The sequence below is a fragment of the Medicago truncatula genome, chromosome 6 (assembly GCF_003473485.1).
Source record: "Medicago truncatula cultivar Jemalong A17 chromosome 6, MtrunA17r5.0-ANR, whole genome shotgun sequence".
NCBI lineage: Eukaryota > Viridiplantae > Streptophyta > Magnoliopsida > Fabales > Fabaceae > Medicago > Medicago truncatula.
The window spans coordinates 20159236-20176532 of NC_053047.1; the positions used below are offsets into that span (position 1 = coordinate 20159236).

General features: G+C 32.3%; 2 protein-coding genes across 2 annotated transcripts; both read left to right on the plus strand.

The window, feature by feature from the left end:
• The first annotated feature begins 1951 nt into the window (after window positions 1-1951).
• Window positions 1952-6769, plus strand: LOC25496515 (probable NADH dehydrogenase [ubiquinone] 1 alpha subcomplex subunit 5, mitochondrial). Its single transcript, XM_013596893.3, has 2 exons — window positions 1952-2357; window positions 6312-6769. The coding sequence occupies exons 1-2, from the start codon at window positions 2045-2047 to the stop codon at window positions 6548-6550; spliced, it is 552 nt and encodes a 183-aa protein (XP_013452347.2). The 5' UTR covers window positions 1952-2044; the 3' UTR covers window positions 6551-6769.
• Window positions 6770-11611: 4842 nt separating this feature from the next.
• On the plus strand, window positions 11612-17297 carry LOC25496516 (protein SGT1 homolog A). Its single transcript, XM_013596894.3, has 10 exons — window positions 11612-11894; window positions 13695-13764; window positions 14294-14418; window positions 14633-14753; window positions 15180-15276; window positions 15405-15470; window positions 15657-15792; window positions 16147-16232; window positions 16312-16416; window positions 16978-17297. The coding sequence occupies exons 1-10, from the start codon at window positions 11735-11737 to the stop codon at window positions 17083-17085; spliced, it is 1074 nt and encodes a 357-aa protein (XP_013452348.1). The 5' UTR covers window positions 11612-11734; the 3' UTR covers window positions 17086-17297.

The following is a 17297-nucleotide window of genomic DNA, read 5'->3' on the forward strand; positions in this document are numbered from 1 at the left end:
TTGGTTCATATTTTATTTTAAAAGTCAACCGAACCAAACCAAACCGCATATTTTTTTTACCTTTCGGTTCAGATGACTTTTTGCCTCAAAACCGAACCAAACCACACCGCGAACACCATTAGTGTACAATCAATGGCTATTTTAAAATTTATATCGATTGTAATACTATTGTGACTACTCGTTACACAATTCAACAATCAAAATGACTATTACCCTAAATTCGAAACACTGATGAAGTGAGAGAAAGTTAGGGGTGCAAATAACGAAATTCTCCATTTATTTGACCAATGGGTCAAAACTCAAAACATAAGCCAGCCCAAAACACCATAGAACCTGCATAACAAACAACAACACTCCATTTCCACACCAAGAGAGAAAGAGAGAGAAGCATCATCACTCCGAACAAAGAACAACACGATGTTTCTCCGAGCGATGGCACGACCCTTAATGGCAAGAATAAAGACGACAACATGAATCGTAGGACTAGACGTAGTCCCAAACGCAAGAGAAGTGTTGATCCATCTATACAATAAGACACTAACAGAAATAAAGAAAACCGAACGTTTTTTAATTAAAACTAATGGAAAGGACCAACATGTGTAACGGAGAGAAGTTAAGAGACCAAAATAAATCGAATTTTAATTAAGAGATCAAAACGATACTACCTAAATACTTAATGGACCAAAAATGCAATTTAGCCTAACATTTTGGTCTTTGAAACAATTTTACTTTTTGCTACTAACGCAGCACAGTTTGCAACATCATTCATAAGTAAAATCACATTTCCCTAATCCCCGTGAGCATAGCTCGGTTGGCAGGGACATGCATTATTATATGCATGGGTTGACGTTCGAACCTCATACACCACACTTATTCACCTTTAAAGAGGTGAATAGGCTTCTTGAAGAAAAGAAAAAATTCATAAGTAAATAGATTTCTATCTCACTTTCAAAATTTTATTTATATGATGAGTTTGTTCAACCAAAATATATATACATCCAACAACCCACAAACATTCACAATGTGGGACTGTGAAATGATGTTGAGATCCCTTTCCTTATGACAGTAAAATTACCTCCGAATCCAAAACATGGTATCACATTGTCGGGTCTTTACTTGTATGTCCATGCATTCATTGTCATGTCGAGTCTTTGGTGGGAAACATAACCAGAGGGAGTTATGTAATACATAGGTGGAGGGGATTACATATGGAATTTTGGTATGATTACCTCAGAATCCAAAATTTGGTACCGCATGCATCCAGACGTCTCTAGAACACAGTTTGTGTCGAGTCTTTTGATTGTGTCGGGTCTTTTGATCCTTGAATCTATAATGATTATGCACAATAGTCTCTCACTGTGTCGAAATTCCAAAATAGTTAATGATTTTGCACTTCGTTAGTTAATATTAATTTTTTTCATATATTAACTAATACGACGGTAAGTAAGTACTTAATTTAGGGGGGGACCAAGATTGACTATTACCCCAAATTCAATATTGTGGCTATTCAGTACACATTTAGGGGGGATCAAGATGACTATTACCCTAAATTCGATTAAAGTAACGGGCCAAAACTTAAATCGTTATTCACAGCCCAAAACCATTGAACCTGCGTGACAACAACAATAATACGATTGAGATCTATGAAGGACAAACACTTCGTGAATTAGGCGTGTTCAAGTGTCAGACACATGTCGATGTACGACACCGACATTGACATGACACATGATTTCATTGAATTACGTGATTTTATCAAATTATTACATGTGCCTCTGTGTCAGTATCCATGTCATGTCCAGTATCCGTGTTCGTATCTGTGTTTCATAGCTTGAGATTATATGATCCGAACAAGACAAAATCTGAAACACTAAGGACACACGAGAAGGGTGTGGGTGCAAATAACAAAATTCTACATTTATTAAACCAATGGGTCAAAACTCAAACCATTATTCACAGCCCAAAACCATTGAACCTTCACAAAGAACACTCCATTTCTACACCAACAGAGAAAGAGAGAATCACGAAGAACTCAACACGATCGAAGATGTTTCTCCGAGCGATGGCGCGGCCATTGATGGCAAGGTTAAAGACAACAACAGGAATCGTAGGACTAGACGTAGTCCCAAATGCAAGAGAAGTGTTGATCAATCTGTACAGTAAGACCCTTAACGAGATCAAAAAGGTTCCAGAAGATGAAGGGTATCGTAAAGCTGTTGAAAGCTTTACAAGTCATAGACTTAAGGTTTGTCAAGAGGAAGAAGATTGGGAGAAGATTGAAAATCGTCTTGGTTGTGGTCAGGTTGAAGAGCTTATTGAAGAAGCTCAAGATGAACTCAAACTCATTGGCTATATGATTGGTATTTTTTTTTATTCTTTTTTGTTTCATTCATGAAAATTGTTAATTTTTTTGTGATCTGGTTTGTGTTTTTTTATATTTTTTTTTTCTAGAATGTTTGTGTGTTTGTTTAGATGTTTTTTTTACAATGTTTTTGTGTTTTTATTGAGGTTAGGAAGGAATAGAGATGAATTGTGGGTTTTTTCTTTCTTTTTTTTTGTTTACTTTTGTTTTTGCATTGATAAAAATTTTATTATTTGTGTTTTTTTTGTTATGATCTGATCTGTGTTTTTTAGGTTTTTTACAATGTTGTGTGTTTTTATTGAGATTAGGGATTAGGATGAATTAGGGTTTTTTTCCCTTCTTTTTGCATTGATGAAAAATTGAAATTTTACAATGGTTGTGTCTTGGTTTTTATGACCTGTTTGATGTTTTTTTAGATTTTTTTATACAACTTTTACAATGTTTGTGCTTTGTGTTATTTTACAATGTTTGTGTTTTGTAAATGATCTGTTTTTTTTTTACAATGTTATTGTCTGTATTGAGGTTATGAATCAGAAAGAACTTATTGAGGTTGTGAATAGTTGATTAGAGTGATTCATTTTAGAGTGTAAAGTGAGTAGGATCAGTCGTCTCCGTAGCCCCAACACCTTTGATAGAAGGTGTTTTCGGTGTCAAATGTCCTCGTCCGACATCAACACACGTGATCACATTCAATTAATTCATCTGTGTTTTTCTTATGATCTGTTGTGTTTTTTCTGATGTTGTGTTTTATCGAGGTTAGGAATTATGAAGAATTTATTTAAAAAACAATGATAATAATTGATTATGGATCCGTTCTTTTAAAGTGAACAATTTACTACCATAATTCATTTAGTGCCTGTTTGGTATAGAGTTTACAACACAAACGCACGGCTAGCGTGATTTCAAAGCAAAACTGCCGTGATTTTATTAAGCTAGCATTTGAAGCTTTTGTGCCAATGTGATAAGTTGCAGTGGTTTTCCTTAAAACGTGGATTGACAAATGCAAAAGAGAACAGGCTGTTAGAGTGTAATGTGAGTAGGATCAATAGTCTCGGTACCACAGTTCAATACTATTATCAAAAGGCAAATCAATGTCCAGATGCTTTAGGTAATCTTGGTTGCTCCTTAGATTCAAATGTGATATTTTTTCAGACGTGTCCGAACCAGTTTAGTTATTTGTTAGTAGCTGATGTTTTGGGGATAGCTACCCCTCGCTTAGTTGTAATGTAGTCTATTTTTTCTCGGCCCTCTCCATAACAAAAAAAAGGTCTCAATACCACAAACACCTCTGACAGAAAGTGTGTCTCACATGTCACAGTTTTTGACACCAACATATGTGATTACATTCGATTAATTCATTCTCTCAAATTCTTACCAGTGTTGACGGGTTAGTGCTATGTCTGGTGTGCGTGTGTTTCAGTGCTTCGTAATCAATGGTTGATGAAAAAGTAAATGATCCTAAGTGATTGAAATATCAACCCTTAATGGAGCTAAATTCATTGATTTTAGGTGATTTCATTTTGGTGGTAGTACTCGTGTTAGTTGTTGTTTTATTTTAAAGACATTGTTCTGTTGTGTGTTTTGGTTATTTTGTTTTTCTTGGGTTTTGGATTTTGTTTGTGTGCGCTTTTCAATGTGGGTGAGAATGAAAGTTAGATGAAAATGGTAGGCAATTATTTGGAGGGTGTTGCGAATGAATCTGTATGTTTGTTGCTTCGTTGTGTTTTTTTTACTATTTGTTGCAAATTGGGCGTTAGGACCTAATATGAGAGGGTGTTTTAAGTAATTAGTAGGTCATTAATTAGGTTTAGGTAGTAAGTGGCCCATCATGATTAAATAATAAGAGGCCCATTAGAGTTAAATACTAGAATGATCTCTTTATATGTAAAGGGAAATTCTTAGGAGTTTTAGAGTTGGACGGAATAACTTTTATGTTTAGGCTAGAGTAGGATTCCTCTCAGTTGTGTCGGAGCTTTGCTTTGGGAGTAGTTAGAGAAACTCTCTTCTACTTTTTTACTATTTCCATTCGTATCAATAAAGGCACCCTGTTTTATTTAATTACCATCTGTTTATTCTCTTGTTTGGTTGTGTTACTATTAATTCGATTGTAGGATCCGTTGGTTCCTATCATTGGGGGTGCTGAAAAAGTGGGGAATTTATTTGGGACGAATATGGATTTCTTGATGATACAGTATTCAATGCTCCGTGGTTTAGAATTTTCTCAATCTTATTATGATGTGCAGATTGTTTTTCTTTTGTATTATCGGCTTGGTGTCTAAGATTAAGAAGATATCTATTAGTTGTGCATAGTGCTCTAGTTTTTGCTACTCATCATATTTTACCTGGTACATCTCTATGTAGGCTGTTTGTTAATAGTGGGCAAGGATAACAAATGAAAAAAGAACAAATATTTGACCCACATAATTTCGCAATTGTAATAGAATGTACTTATCAAATCGCATAGTTAACTTAGATTTGATCGAATTTTTTTGCTTTGACCAAACTAATAATATCAATCCAATACATTTCATCAAAAAGATATGACCAATTAACCAACCAAGAAAACTACTTGTTAAGAATAACAATTTATTGTTGGATCGAAAGAGATAAATGTTCATTAATCTTAGTAAGATTGTACTTGGGAAAAGAATCATTGTCAACGTGCTGTATTGATTTATGTTGTTCATTCATGTGGTGTGATGAATTTGTGCGTATTTTATTTCATATTTGTGTGTTTTTACCTTTCTAGAATTGTGTGAATGAGTACTGAGGGAAACAGGCGAATATAGATGTGTTCTTTACTTGTTATACCGTATTTATTGTGTCCATTCTGTACAAAAAATGGTGCATATGTATACGTTGAGTGATTTGTCGCACTAAATTACACGGAAGATTTAGATTACAGATAAGTTCATGCACTGTCATTACAAAAGTTTCAAATATTTGTGAAAGTTTATGTAGCACTAACACTTATAGTTGAAAATATGTCCAAGTGTACGACATTGGTATGACATCAACATGTGGTTACATTCAATTATTGGTGTCTTCGTGTCCGAGTCTTCATTAGTGTTTCATAGTTAGTACTCATAAACTCAAACCCCTAGATACCCTCGAGTCCCCAACACAAATTGTGCTCACTTTTGAGGTAATTTCAACATGACCTTCATAAGTCACTGCCTTTTTTCAACGAGAAAACAAGCTATGAAGATTGTAAAACCCACATATTAATCAACATAGAAAGCAAATTAAAATCCAATTAACCACCATTCCAACACCATTTTTTCTTCGAACAACCTATTCCTACAGCCTAGAACCACAACTGTATCCAAATAGAACATTGTTCTGTTTTTCTCGAGTAACTCTTCTGTTTCTCTGTATGTGCTTCTGTTTTTCTTGTCTTGCTTCATCTTCCACTTTGTCAACATTTCTGTTCTTTACAGTCTCTTAATTTTGTTCAGTGGTTCTTATTTTTCTGGTTGGTCTCTCAGCAGCCTTGTGTTATGACGACTAGTGAGTTTAATTTTTCTCTTTATTCTCATTTGTTGTGTAAAATACAGATTTGTCGATGTTGATTTTGATAGTCCTAAATTTTAGATCCTAGTTAGGGGCAAGTGAAATGATGAGTTCCACTGATTTCCTTCCTAGTTAGGGACATCGATGTTAATTTCATAAAATACTAATAAAGAATGGTTATAACGTGTATTTTATGTTTGACTACATGAATAGGATTGTGTTTTAAGATTTTCAAAAATCATTGCTGATTCTTTTTTTTTTCACTTCATGAATTTGGTAGTTATTAAGGATGCATCTTACTACTAAAGCTGGTTTTTGTTATCTCTCTATAATCATTTGTATCTTAAATGTTTCTTACTGCTTCACTGTTCATTTGTTTATATCCAAATCTTAATAGTTTGATAATCACTCACTTTATATTATATGTGTTGTATTGCAGAATGGGATCCTTGGGGTATCCCTGATGATCACGAAATTGAGATGGTTGAAAACGACGCACCAATTCCAAAGCACGTTCCTCAACACCGTCCTCCTCGTCTCCCTAAGGAGTTTCAAGACACCTTAGATGCACTTATGGCTGACCCATCAAAGATGGAAAAGATAGAGGAACTTGTGGCTAAAACAAGAAAAGATGGTGCTGCTGCTGGAAACTCCAATGAAGAACCCAAAAAGCCATGAACTTCAGTTACATTAGAGCTTTGAATTCTCCTTTTGGATGTGATTTTCCTTTTATTGCATCAAACTAAATTGTTTGTGTTAAGTAGTTTCAGATTCAACTGTCTTTTCAGGGACCAATCCTTTGCTCCAAAACAACTTGAACTGGTTGAAATAACAAGAAATAACATTGTACTTTGTATGCATGAAATGACTTTGGTATTAAGAGTTTTTATATATATATATTTATATTTATTTATAATGCAAAGTACTATTTGTTGAATAAATTAACATTTTGGTCTTTGAAATAGTAAAGGTTGGACATACATTCTAAAAATAATTTTCATTTTAATTTTTCTTTGTATTTTGGTGGCTAGAATGACATTTTGAAGACATAATACATTATCTGTAAACCAACCTCACGAACATTGGCAACGTGGGACCGTGGTAAAACTTCAATATTCACCCTCGCGTCTGGCGTGCCTTTCTTACAATTGTCCCTTTTCTATCTTTAACATGATTAATGTTAAATGGATTTTGTTCTTACTTTCAAAAGCTAGCTCATCTTGTTCAACCTCAAATGGTTCGAGAACACCTTCACAATGTGAGATTCCTTCAACAACTAAATGTTTTACCCTCGTTCTACGCCTCCCTACGGCTAAAACTACCACTCTCCCTATATACAAACCCTAGAGAATAACAAGACTTACTTGTGATCAGAGGAAGGATTAATCCCTTTCTTAAATGCTGTCTTCTCTTTAGAATTTATAAAGAATATGTAAAAAGCAATTCCATGAGTTGGTGGAAAGTGGAACACAGAGATCCTTTTCTTTTATTCGAAACTGAACTCGAGATCATTTTCTATACATTGTTTGTATATGCTAAATAGACCAAGTTGAAATGGGCATGGTATGAAAGTACACTAGAGTTAATTAAGTTTTTTTTCGTCCCTATCAAATTTTAATTTTAGTTTCTAAAAGTAAAAATGGGATGCTTTTGTTTTCTTATAACTTTCCATTTCGTTTTTGCCTCTAATGTTCATAATTTTGACCTATCCTTGCCATTTCTTAAATATAATATGGACACATATGAGTTGAACATAATATATTGATATTAAACATTTTAAATACAAAAATGTTATAACTTTGACATTAATTAATAAATATAAACATAAAGTGGTTGTTAAGGGGTTGTTAAGTTGGGATGTCTTGCTTTCATATGATGATTTATACTCCATTTTTATGTTTAAAAAAAGTTGTTGTTTGTCTTTTTTTTTTTGTTTCTTCCTAGTCTTTTAGAAAGATATCAATACTTCACCCTTATCACTTTTGTGCTTGGGAGGGTGTCGACCATCAAGATGACTCAACCACTTTGTCCTTACAGATTTCGTGTTTAGGGGATGTGGACCTTCATATGAAATTTTGCTATACCAACACGTGGAAGGCACAAGGTGAGGTACTCACATGATCGGCACGTGGGCAAGTTAAGCGCAACAATGTACACCTCTACATGTTTGATATAACTCTAGTTTATATTTATTATAACTCTTCGGTGTATACAGAAGTGGATAAATGATAAACTATGAAATGATGTTGAGATCCCTTCCCTTGTGACGGTAAAATTGGCGCATGATACTTGTTTGAATAGAAGCATGTGTGTAGCCAAAAGAAAACTACACGAATCAATTGAAAATGGGTTTGCTTCAGGTTTGAATCGGATCATTGTTGATAGGATTTGTTGGCAAAGCCCTAAAGTAGGGGTATTGTTGTACGATGTCGATGCGACAATGGTGATTTGGTATAAAGATGTGTTGGAGGGACGACAAAGGTGGATTCATATCAACAAAGACTTCTTGGTATAGAGGGTTACTGTAACCTTGGGAAGTAGACAGGGACGGATCCAGAAATTTTGATCAGCAGGGTCAACGTAATTATCATCAACATTTATATATATATATATATATATATATAGGTTTTGCTAGAAGATACCTTTTATGAAGGTGTCTTTTAGCAAATATAACTAAAAAGTGGAAATCACACCTTGAGGTATGGATTTCTAAAAGAAACCTTCATGGATGGCTTCTAGAAAACCCTATATATAAAGCATAGGAGATAAAATGATAATATCATTATCATTAAGAAGAAGTTAGATATTGAAAATGTTTAATGATTTTATCATTCTCAACACTATCAAATATATCATTCTTGGTAAATGTTACTAGACAACCATTAAAAACTTCACCTCTAATACGGTTGTGCATTAGATTCTTCACATAATTCATAGCATAGAAACTTCTTTCAGTAGTTGGTGCAGCAACCGACAAAAACAACGACAACTTTATAAGTAAATACATCATTGGATGAACAATATATTTTCTTATTTCCACCATAATTTTTGAAAGATCATTAATCCCATCTAAGTTAGAAAATTGTTCACTAGAACGAACATCCATAATATAATTTTCAAATTAATTGTGAAGTCTCATAAGCTCCATTGAAGAAAATTCAGTGGGATAAAATCGAGTCAAACTAATTAACTTCTCCTTATAAATGCAAAAAATGAATCGCTTGGATTTAAACTTGCGTCACTGTGTACCTTTTCAGTTTTTCCACTTGAAAGAATTTACTTCTTCCCTTACCAAGACAAATGGCAATGAACGGTAGAAATGAGATATACAGATACAAACCCAAATAAACATATTTGTATACACGCACAAAATCATAAAAAAATTAAAGAGAATAAAATTAAATAATGTCAATTGATATAACTAAATACTTTTTCTTTAATTTTTTTCATTTCATTTGAGGGTGTTCTTAACAATATCGATTTGTAACTGTATCCATAAAAGTATTTCTCGCGTAGAAATATATTAGCTTTATATAGTGGATTAACTTTGTATCAAAAGTGTAACACGTCAACCGGTGTCACTTTTGTATCAATTTATTCTAGTATTTAAGTTCTATACTTTGTCATTAGTTGAATGAATAATTCATGTGGGGTCAATAGTATTATACCACTAGGGTTTATAACTATAAATATATGATTGTTGGTTTAAAAAACAAAAATTAAGTGGGGTTAATTGCCCCTTTTTACACTGGCGTGGATCCGTGCCTAGATGCATAAGGTTTAAAGGAAGCAATCAATGACTTGATAACATGAGTTTATCATAAGTGTCTATTGAACTTGATTGTAAGCATGTGGTTGACAATATATGGTATAAATTCAAATTTTGGTAAAGCTTCTCTTTGTCATACACAAAACTTTAAAATAAGTTTTATTCAAATACAATCAAACAATGTTGAACATATGTTAGCTAGAATGACATTGTCGTGCGCTTGTTTTCAAGTTCATAAGGATATGTCATCTTGTATCATGAGTTATGACCACAATGAAATGAATATGATTGTTTTTTTTTTTTTTTTTTTTTTTTTTTTTTAAAACCTTATATATATATATATATTGTTATTATCGTTCAGACGAGCACTCATTGTCCGTTTTTTATGCACTGACGCGTGTAAATTATAAACAATTTTTTTTATGAAATTTCGATTTTGAATAAAATAATATGCATAGATTGTTATTTTTTAAATAGTAACAAACTAGCAAATGCTGAAATTGCAAGGCCGGACGTCGTGACCCGTTTTGAACCCGGGACCTCACAATTGTGTGTGAATTTAATTTCAGTGGATTACCACTTCATCTAAGACAAAAAAAAAAATAGTAACAAACTATTTATCTTTTACCAATAATATAAGAAATATGATAAAAAAATTTCAATAATACCAATAATATAACCTTTTTAAAAGCAAATTTGTTCTGAGGTATAACTCAAATAACGAAAAATCCAGCCTAAAAAATCATGTATTCCCTTTAAATATTGTTATAGATATCTATCTATACTATATATAAAGAGCATACATGATTTTGGATTGACTTTTCATTTTCAATTATACCTTTAAATAATTTTTCCTCTAAAATTGCTATATTAATAGTGTTTTTGAAGAAAAAAATTATATTAGGATAACTTGTTCACTTCCAATGAAAAATTATAAGAATTTATATTTTGAGTAACTAGCGAAAACACGGGCACTTACGTGTCCGTCTTTCCGCTCTTTTTATTGAATTAATGTTTGAAAATTATGAACGAGTTTTTTTTTCTTTCTAAAATTTTGATTTTGATTAAAACTAAAAACATAAGTGTTTGTTGCTTTCAAGTTATAACAAACTAAACAGAGCATCATTATCTATTTCAATGACACCAACAATATAACAAAAAAAATAATCTAAATTCTTTTTTTAATGACATCAACGACAATCTTTATTATAGAAAAAGGTTGTTTAAGGGTATAATTGCGATAATGAAAAAAAGTATAAATATACACATCTTTGTTACATTTAAATTTATTCATATGGTTACATTTTTTTAATATTTAAATTTATTCTTATGTATTTATTACATGTGTTATTTGTATTGAAAATTAAGGACATTTTTGGAAGAAAAAAATCAGCCCAAAAAAAGTTGAAAAGGTTGTTTTTTTTATTATTTTTTTTATATATAATATAGATTTGTTCACTTTCAATTATACTCTTAAACAAACCTATCAACAGAATTTTTAAATTATTGATGTAATTGTAAAAAAAATTATATTATATTTGTTATATTGTTGTTTATAATGGATAAACATAATTTTTTTTATGTGGAAAAAAAAACATAGTTTGTTGTCATTTAAAAATTACAAATATCTATATTTTTAATTTTAATCAAAATCAAAATAATATTAATGAAAATCTTTTAGTTTAACCGTTAGGAGATAGTTATTATATAATAACAAAATTAAAACTTCCTCTCTCAAGAACACAAAATTAAAACAAATCTTTTGTTGTTAGTTTTCAAAACAAATATTTTTGTTTTATTTTTCCTTTTTGTTACAAAAAAAAAAAAAACAAATATTTTTGTTAAGATCTAAACGAGATTTCCTCGAAAAATAAAGATATTTGCTCAACAATTTCCTAAATTTTATTTATTTTAATTTTTTTATATATACTTTAGAAGACTTGTGTAAGTCTTCCCCTTCATTCCTTCATCTCCCTCTTTATAATATCCTTTCTCTCTCTCTCAATCATCAATCAACCCTTTCGTTTCCCTCTCTCACTCACTTTCTCTCTCTAGATTCTCTCTCTCTCTCTCTCTCTCTCTCTCTCTATACGATGGCTTCCGATCTTGAAGAGAAAGCCAAAGAAGCCTTTGTTGAAGATCACTTTGAGTTGGCTGTTGAACTTCTCTCTCAAGCCATTACTCTTGACCCTCTTAAACCTGAATTCTACGCTGATCGTGCTCAAGCCCATATCAAACTCAACAACTTCACTGGTAAAGTTTCTTTCTTTCTTACCCTTTTCTTCTGTAAAGTTTCTGTTTTTCTATGACCCTTTTGTTTCTTTTGTATCAATAACCGCAAAAACTTCTACTTTGTTCAATTGGGTATTATAATCTATTGTGTTTCTTGAAAGAGTTTGTGTTTTTCTATGACCCTTTTGCTTGTTATGTGATTTTCTCAAATTATTAGCTGTGTCCGTGTGTCAGTGTCCGTATCCGTGCTTCATAGACTATAATCCATTGTTTTTCTTGAAGAAGATTGTGTTTTATGAATACCCTTTTGTTTGTTTTGTATGAACAATCATGTATTTGACAAAAAAATTAAAGTTTGTTCAATTGGGTCATGTATTGATTCTTGAAAAAGTTTGTGTTTTCTGAATACCCTTTTGTTTGTTTTGTATCAATAACCAAGTTTTTGACCAAAACTTTAACTCTGTTCAATAGGGTATGTATTGTTTCTTTGTTTGTTTTGTATGAATAACAAAGTCTATCATTATGGTATGATAATTTAATCATGATCAATTGTTTTTGTCCTATGAAGCACGGATGCAGACACGACACAGACAGTGACACAAAGACACCGTTAATAATTTAAGAAAATCATATAGATCAGAGTAATTATATGTGTCGGTGTCGTGTCCGACAGTGTTCGTGCTTCATAGGTTTTGTCCAAAGTTTTTGCATTTTTCTTTAAAAAAAAAGTTGGTGTTAACCGTCCGATTTATAGGGAAGGGGCGTAGTAATCAAGAGTTTAGCCGGAGGTAAGGAAAGTCTGGCTAAGAATTGTTTCCCACAAGCGGAAACTAATAAGGGATTTTGATATACTTGCACTTTTATTGAACCCTTTTGGTGGAATTTCAAGTACAAGTCTTCCTTAAATATTGAGTTGTTTGTGTCTTGTGGTACCTATTTTGCGTATACAAAGTTCCCTTTAAAGTGAGACCTATTTTACCTTTATTGAAATTTACTCTAAATAGTGTGTACAAAATCTGTTAACTATAAATAGTCTTGTACATTTATAGTAAGAGTATTTTTAATACAGGATTATGTATAAGAAACAAAGCTATCATAAATAAGTTTAATATTAGTCTGTTTTGCTTATGTATGAATGCTGATGTGGTAAATCTGAGATTCTTTCCAATAATGGAAGGAATTGTTGATGTATATAAACTTCAATGATCAAACTTACAATTTAATGATGTGAGAAAGAAAAAAAGTAGTCTTGTTAATTGTAGATTGAAGAAAATAGCGGTTTGTTCAAACTCCGCTACACAACAGTGCTATATCGCTGCTATTTTGCTATATTCTGTATTAAATAGCATATACTGGAACAATAACTATTTGTTCAAATTCTGTTATGCAATAGCGCTATAACGTTACTATAGCCGCTATTAAACAACGCTGGAAAAAAAAGGAATACAAATTCTCTTGTTCAAAGTGTACTTGTAATTTGATAAACACGCCATTATTAGTATAAGGTTTGTAGGATTTTGAAAACTGATCACATGAGATAAACAACATTACAAAGTTAAAGTAGAGTTATGATAAAAGAACTATATATTTGTTGAATCCTGTTGTTTGCTATGCTTATTTATTATTCATTTGTGTGGGTTTGGACTGTGATTCCTCGTTCATTCACATTGTTTCTGTTATTGCAAATGTTTTGGAATGTTACTATCCTCTGTACTTTTGATTTTTATGTGATAATTTGAGGTGTATAGTCATCCATGGTTATGTGTAGACATGTTGTTGTAATGATTTACTAATTTTGGCAATTTCTTGACTTTTGTTCAGATGCTGTTGCTGATGCAAACAAAGCAATTGAGTTGAATCCTTCTCTATCAAAGGCATATTTGCGCAAAGGGTAAATACGTCACCACCTTGTCTTTCCCTTTCTTATTCCTACGTATTCTGTAATTGTTGCTGCACGCATTGAATTATTTTTAATAGAATATACTGAAATGTTGTTATCGAAAGCTTATCTGTTCCAGAATGTGGGTCTGTGGGGATGGTTCTGTCTAGTCAGTTCATGATTGTCAAAAACTAGTCTTTTTGAATTGTTAATTTTTCTAACTTGGGCTTAAATTTTGAATATGATTTCTGAGTTGTACATGACATTATTATGCATTTTCAATTTAAGTTCAGTAAATGCGTTCTGAGATGGCATATAACTTTTGCTTATTGCAAACTAATTTAAATTGATTTCAGCATGTTGTTATACTATCTGAAAATTACATGTTACAAGGTTATTTTAGTGATTTGCTTTGCAGTGCATCATGTCTTATAATTTGTATGATAGAACTGTTGATTTTCTTTCATCTTGTTTTCCCATTATGTAGTTACTAAATTTCTTAATTTGTTTTTCCATTTGTGATTATTTTATTTTTTTGCAGCAATGCATGCATGAAGCTTGAGGAATATCAGACTGCCAAGACTGCTTTAGAGACGGGTGCCTCATTGGCTGCAGACAAATCAAGATTTGTTAAGTTGATCGAAGAATGTGACGAACTCATTGCAGGTGAACTTTATTCTTTTTATTGAAAACACTTTCTATTCCACATAAATTGTATTGTTTATTTATTTACTTTTTTGGTGTACTCGTCGTGCTTTAGATTTTGATTGAGATATATGTCACTGATGATTGTATCTTGACCGTTGAAAGGGAAAATGTGGATAATTCACTTTTGGCTAGGAAACTAACTTGAGCTTGGTGGATATATTGTGTTAAACAGAAGAATCTGATACCATACCTACACAGGAAAAGTCCACAACACAGGATCCGACTTCAAAAGATGTTCAGCCAGAAGATCTTTCAGAGGAGCCGATAGTGGTGGTTGCTAAGCCTAAATATAGGTTAGTACAGATTTTTTATTGTTTGTTTGGACTGTGGAGGGTGCTAACGTTGAGGTACGGATTAGGGCTTCTTTAGGTATCGTTAAGTGTAAAAAATGAACTCTTCTGAAAGCATAAGGGTAAAGTTCATGAATAGTAGAAGTGGCAAAGATAAAACTCCAAACCACTTGGTCAATGATGTTGACGCTTGTGCCGCTGTCATGTACTAACTATTCCAAAAGTTCAAACCATTGTTCAAAATCTCATTAAAAGGTTTATGCGTTTTACAATTATACCTCAGCATTTTTACGCATATACGATTTGTTAATTTAGTATCTAATTGGGGAGAATTTTGGTTCATTGTTCCATATGATACTTTTGTACTATTTGTGCATTGACAAAATTCCTACTGAATGTTGATACTAATCTGTGAAAAAAAAAATGCAGGCATGAGTTTTACCAGAAACCTGAAGAAGTGGTTGTAACCATATTTGCAAAGGGGGTCTCAAAGGAAAGCATTACTGTTGACTTTGGTGAACAAATTGTATGTTTTACATTATAAATAATTTCTAGTCGTTTTATTCTTATTTTCTATTTACACTTTAACTTGGTTTAACAAGTTCGATATAACATTCTAAGCTTACTCCCTAAACTTTTTATTTTCTGTTGTAGCTAAGTGTCAACATTGATGTCCCTGGAGAAGATGCATACGTTTTTCAAAATCGCTTGTTTGGAAAGGTATGAATGGGAGCTTTCATATATGTGTAATTAGCTTGGATTACCTGGAAAAAAGTAGCTTACAACATGATAGACTTATACTAAAAAATTTGTGGTTATAATGCTGATACGACAGATAGTTCTTTTAATTTTGGTTATACTGATCTCTTGTATAATATGTTAACCTGTGGTTATATCTTCAATCAGATCGTACCTTCCAGATGCCGGTATGAAGTCTTGACCACCAAAATTGAAATTCGTCTTGCTAAAGCTGAATCTATTCCCTGGAAGACCCTAGAATTCAACAAAGAGACCACAATTGCACCCAAGGCAATTGCTTCAGGTAACTTCAGATTTATCTACAGTTTTCACTGCCGCTTTCTGAAAAACTGTTTCCTTCTTGAAAATCAGATACCAAATATAGCACATATAATGCAAATGATTTTTTAGCATATGTGATGGTACTGAGTACTAGCAAAACCATTTTAATACATGTGATGTTTTATAATAACAAAAACCACAATACATGTGATGGTACTGAGTATGCAGAGTTTTGTCACGAGTAATGGTTTTTTGGATTATTGGACCAAATTATTAGCATGTATATTGATTGAAATTATGGCCACCCCTTAATGTTTATCATTATTTACATTTTACATTCTATGATTAAAATTAACCCTTAACACGAATTTTGCAGTTACTGCCACTCAAAGACCCACTTACCCGTCCTCAAAACCAAAAAGAACAGATTGGGATAAGCTTGAAGCTCAAGTTAAGAAAGAGGTCTGTCTTCTGCCTGCAAAAAAATTTCAGTTCTTTGTATTTCAGTGCTCTTCTTTCTTCTAAACATTTGTCATTTCAGGAGAAAGATGAAAACCTTGATGGCGATGCTGCCCTGAACAAATTTTTCCGTGAAATTTATCAAGATGCTGATGAGGATACAAGAAGAGCCATGAAAAAGTCATTTGTAAGTTTTTTTTTTTTTTACTTTCTTATATTTGATCCTGGCTATATGGTATGATCCAATTTTTTTATCTGGTTTAAATATGGTTTTCATTTGTTTATCTCGTTTTGTTTTGGTCTCTATAATAGTTTTTTTAATTCTCTAGTCTCAGTAATTTTGTTTGTTGAGTCTCTATCAATGTGTAAACTACAGGGACTAAATGAAACATAATCTAAATATTTTAAGGACTAACATAAAAATGCGTATGGTATACGGACAAAATCATAAAAATTGAACAAAACAGAAATATTATAGAGACCACTTTGTAACAAAAACTTTCACTGTGGTCCGTGTGGAATTGGACTCGGATTCCTTAAGTCAGTTTTTTACGAGTAAGGTTTTCCGACAAATATCAGTCATTGACAACATCGGTGGATGCTTAGCATCAATGTCAGTTACCGAAAACCATGTCGTTTTATTTTTTTACCAGTCAAGTTTTCCGACAAATATTAGTCATTGGCTAAATTGGTTGATACCTAGCATCAATGTCACAGTTACCGAAAACCGTTTTAATTTTGTTTGCAGGTGGAGTCGAATGGAACAGTGCTGTCTACAAACTGGAAGGAAGTGGGAACAAAGAAGGTGGAAGGAAGTCCTCCAGATGGCATGGAGTTGAAGAAATGGGAATATTAATATCTTTTCTGAATCAATGTTATGTCTACATTGTGTTTTGGGATTATACTTTTGGTTACATAACTGGCCAACTATAGATATTATTCAACTTCTCTGTTTTTGTTGAATTTTCATATCATGTGTCTACATTGCTTGTTCAGTTTTATCTTTTTTGGTGAATACAATGCACATTCTGGTTTAATTCTATTTCAAGTTTCTATTTTTCAATTTAA

Excerpts from the sequence above, each read along its gene's own strand:
- LOC25496515 (XM_013596893.3), top strand. The coding sequence starts at position 2,045 with ATGTTTCTCCGAGCGATGGCGCGGCCATTGATGGCAAGGTTAAAGACA. Across the intron at positions 2,358-6,311 it reads ACTCATTGGCTATATGATTG|AATGGGATCCTTGGGGTATC; the intron begins GTATTTTTTTTT and ends GTTGTATTGCAG.
- LOC25496516 (XM_013596894.3), top strand. The coding sequence starts at position 11,735 with ATGGCTTCCGATCTTGAAGAGAAAGCCAAAGAAGCCTTTGTTGAAGAT. Across the intron at positions 14,419-14,632 it reads ATGTGACGAACTCATTGCAG|AAGAATCTGATACCATACCT; the intron begins GTGAACTTTATT and ends TGTGTTAAACAG. Across the intron at positions 15,277-15,404 it reads TTGACTTTGGTGAACAAATT|CTAAGTGTCAACATTGATGT; the intron begins GTATGTTTTACA and ends TTTCTGTTGTAG.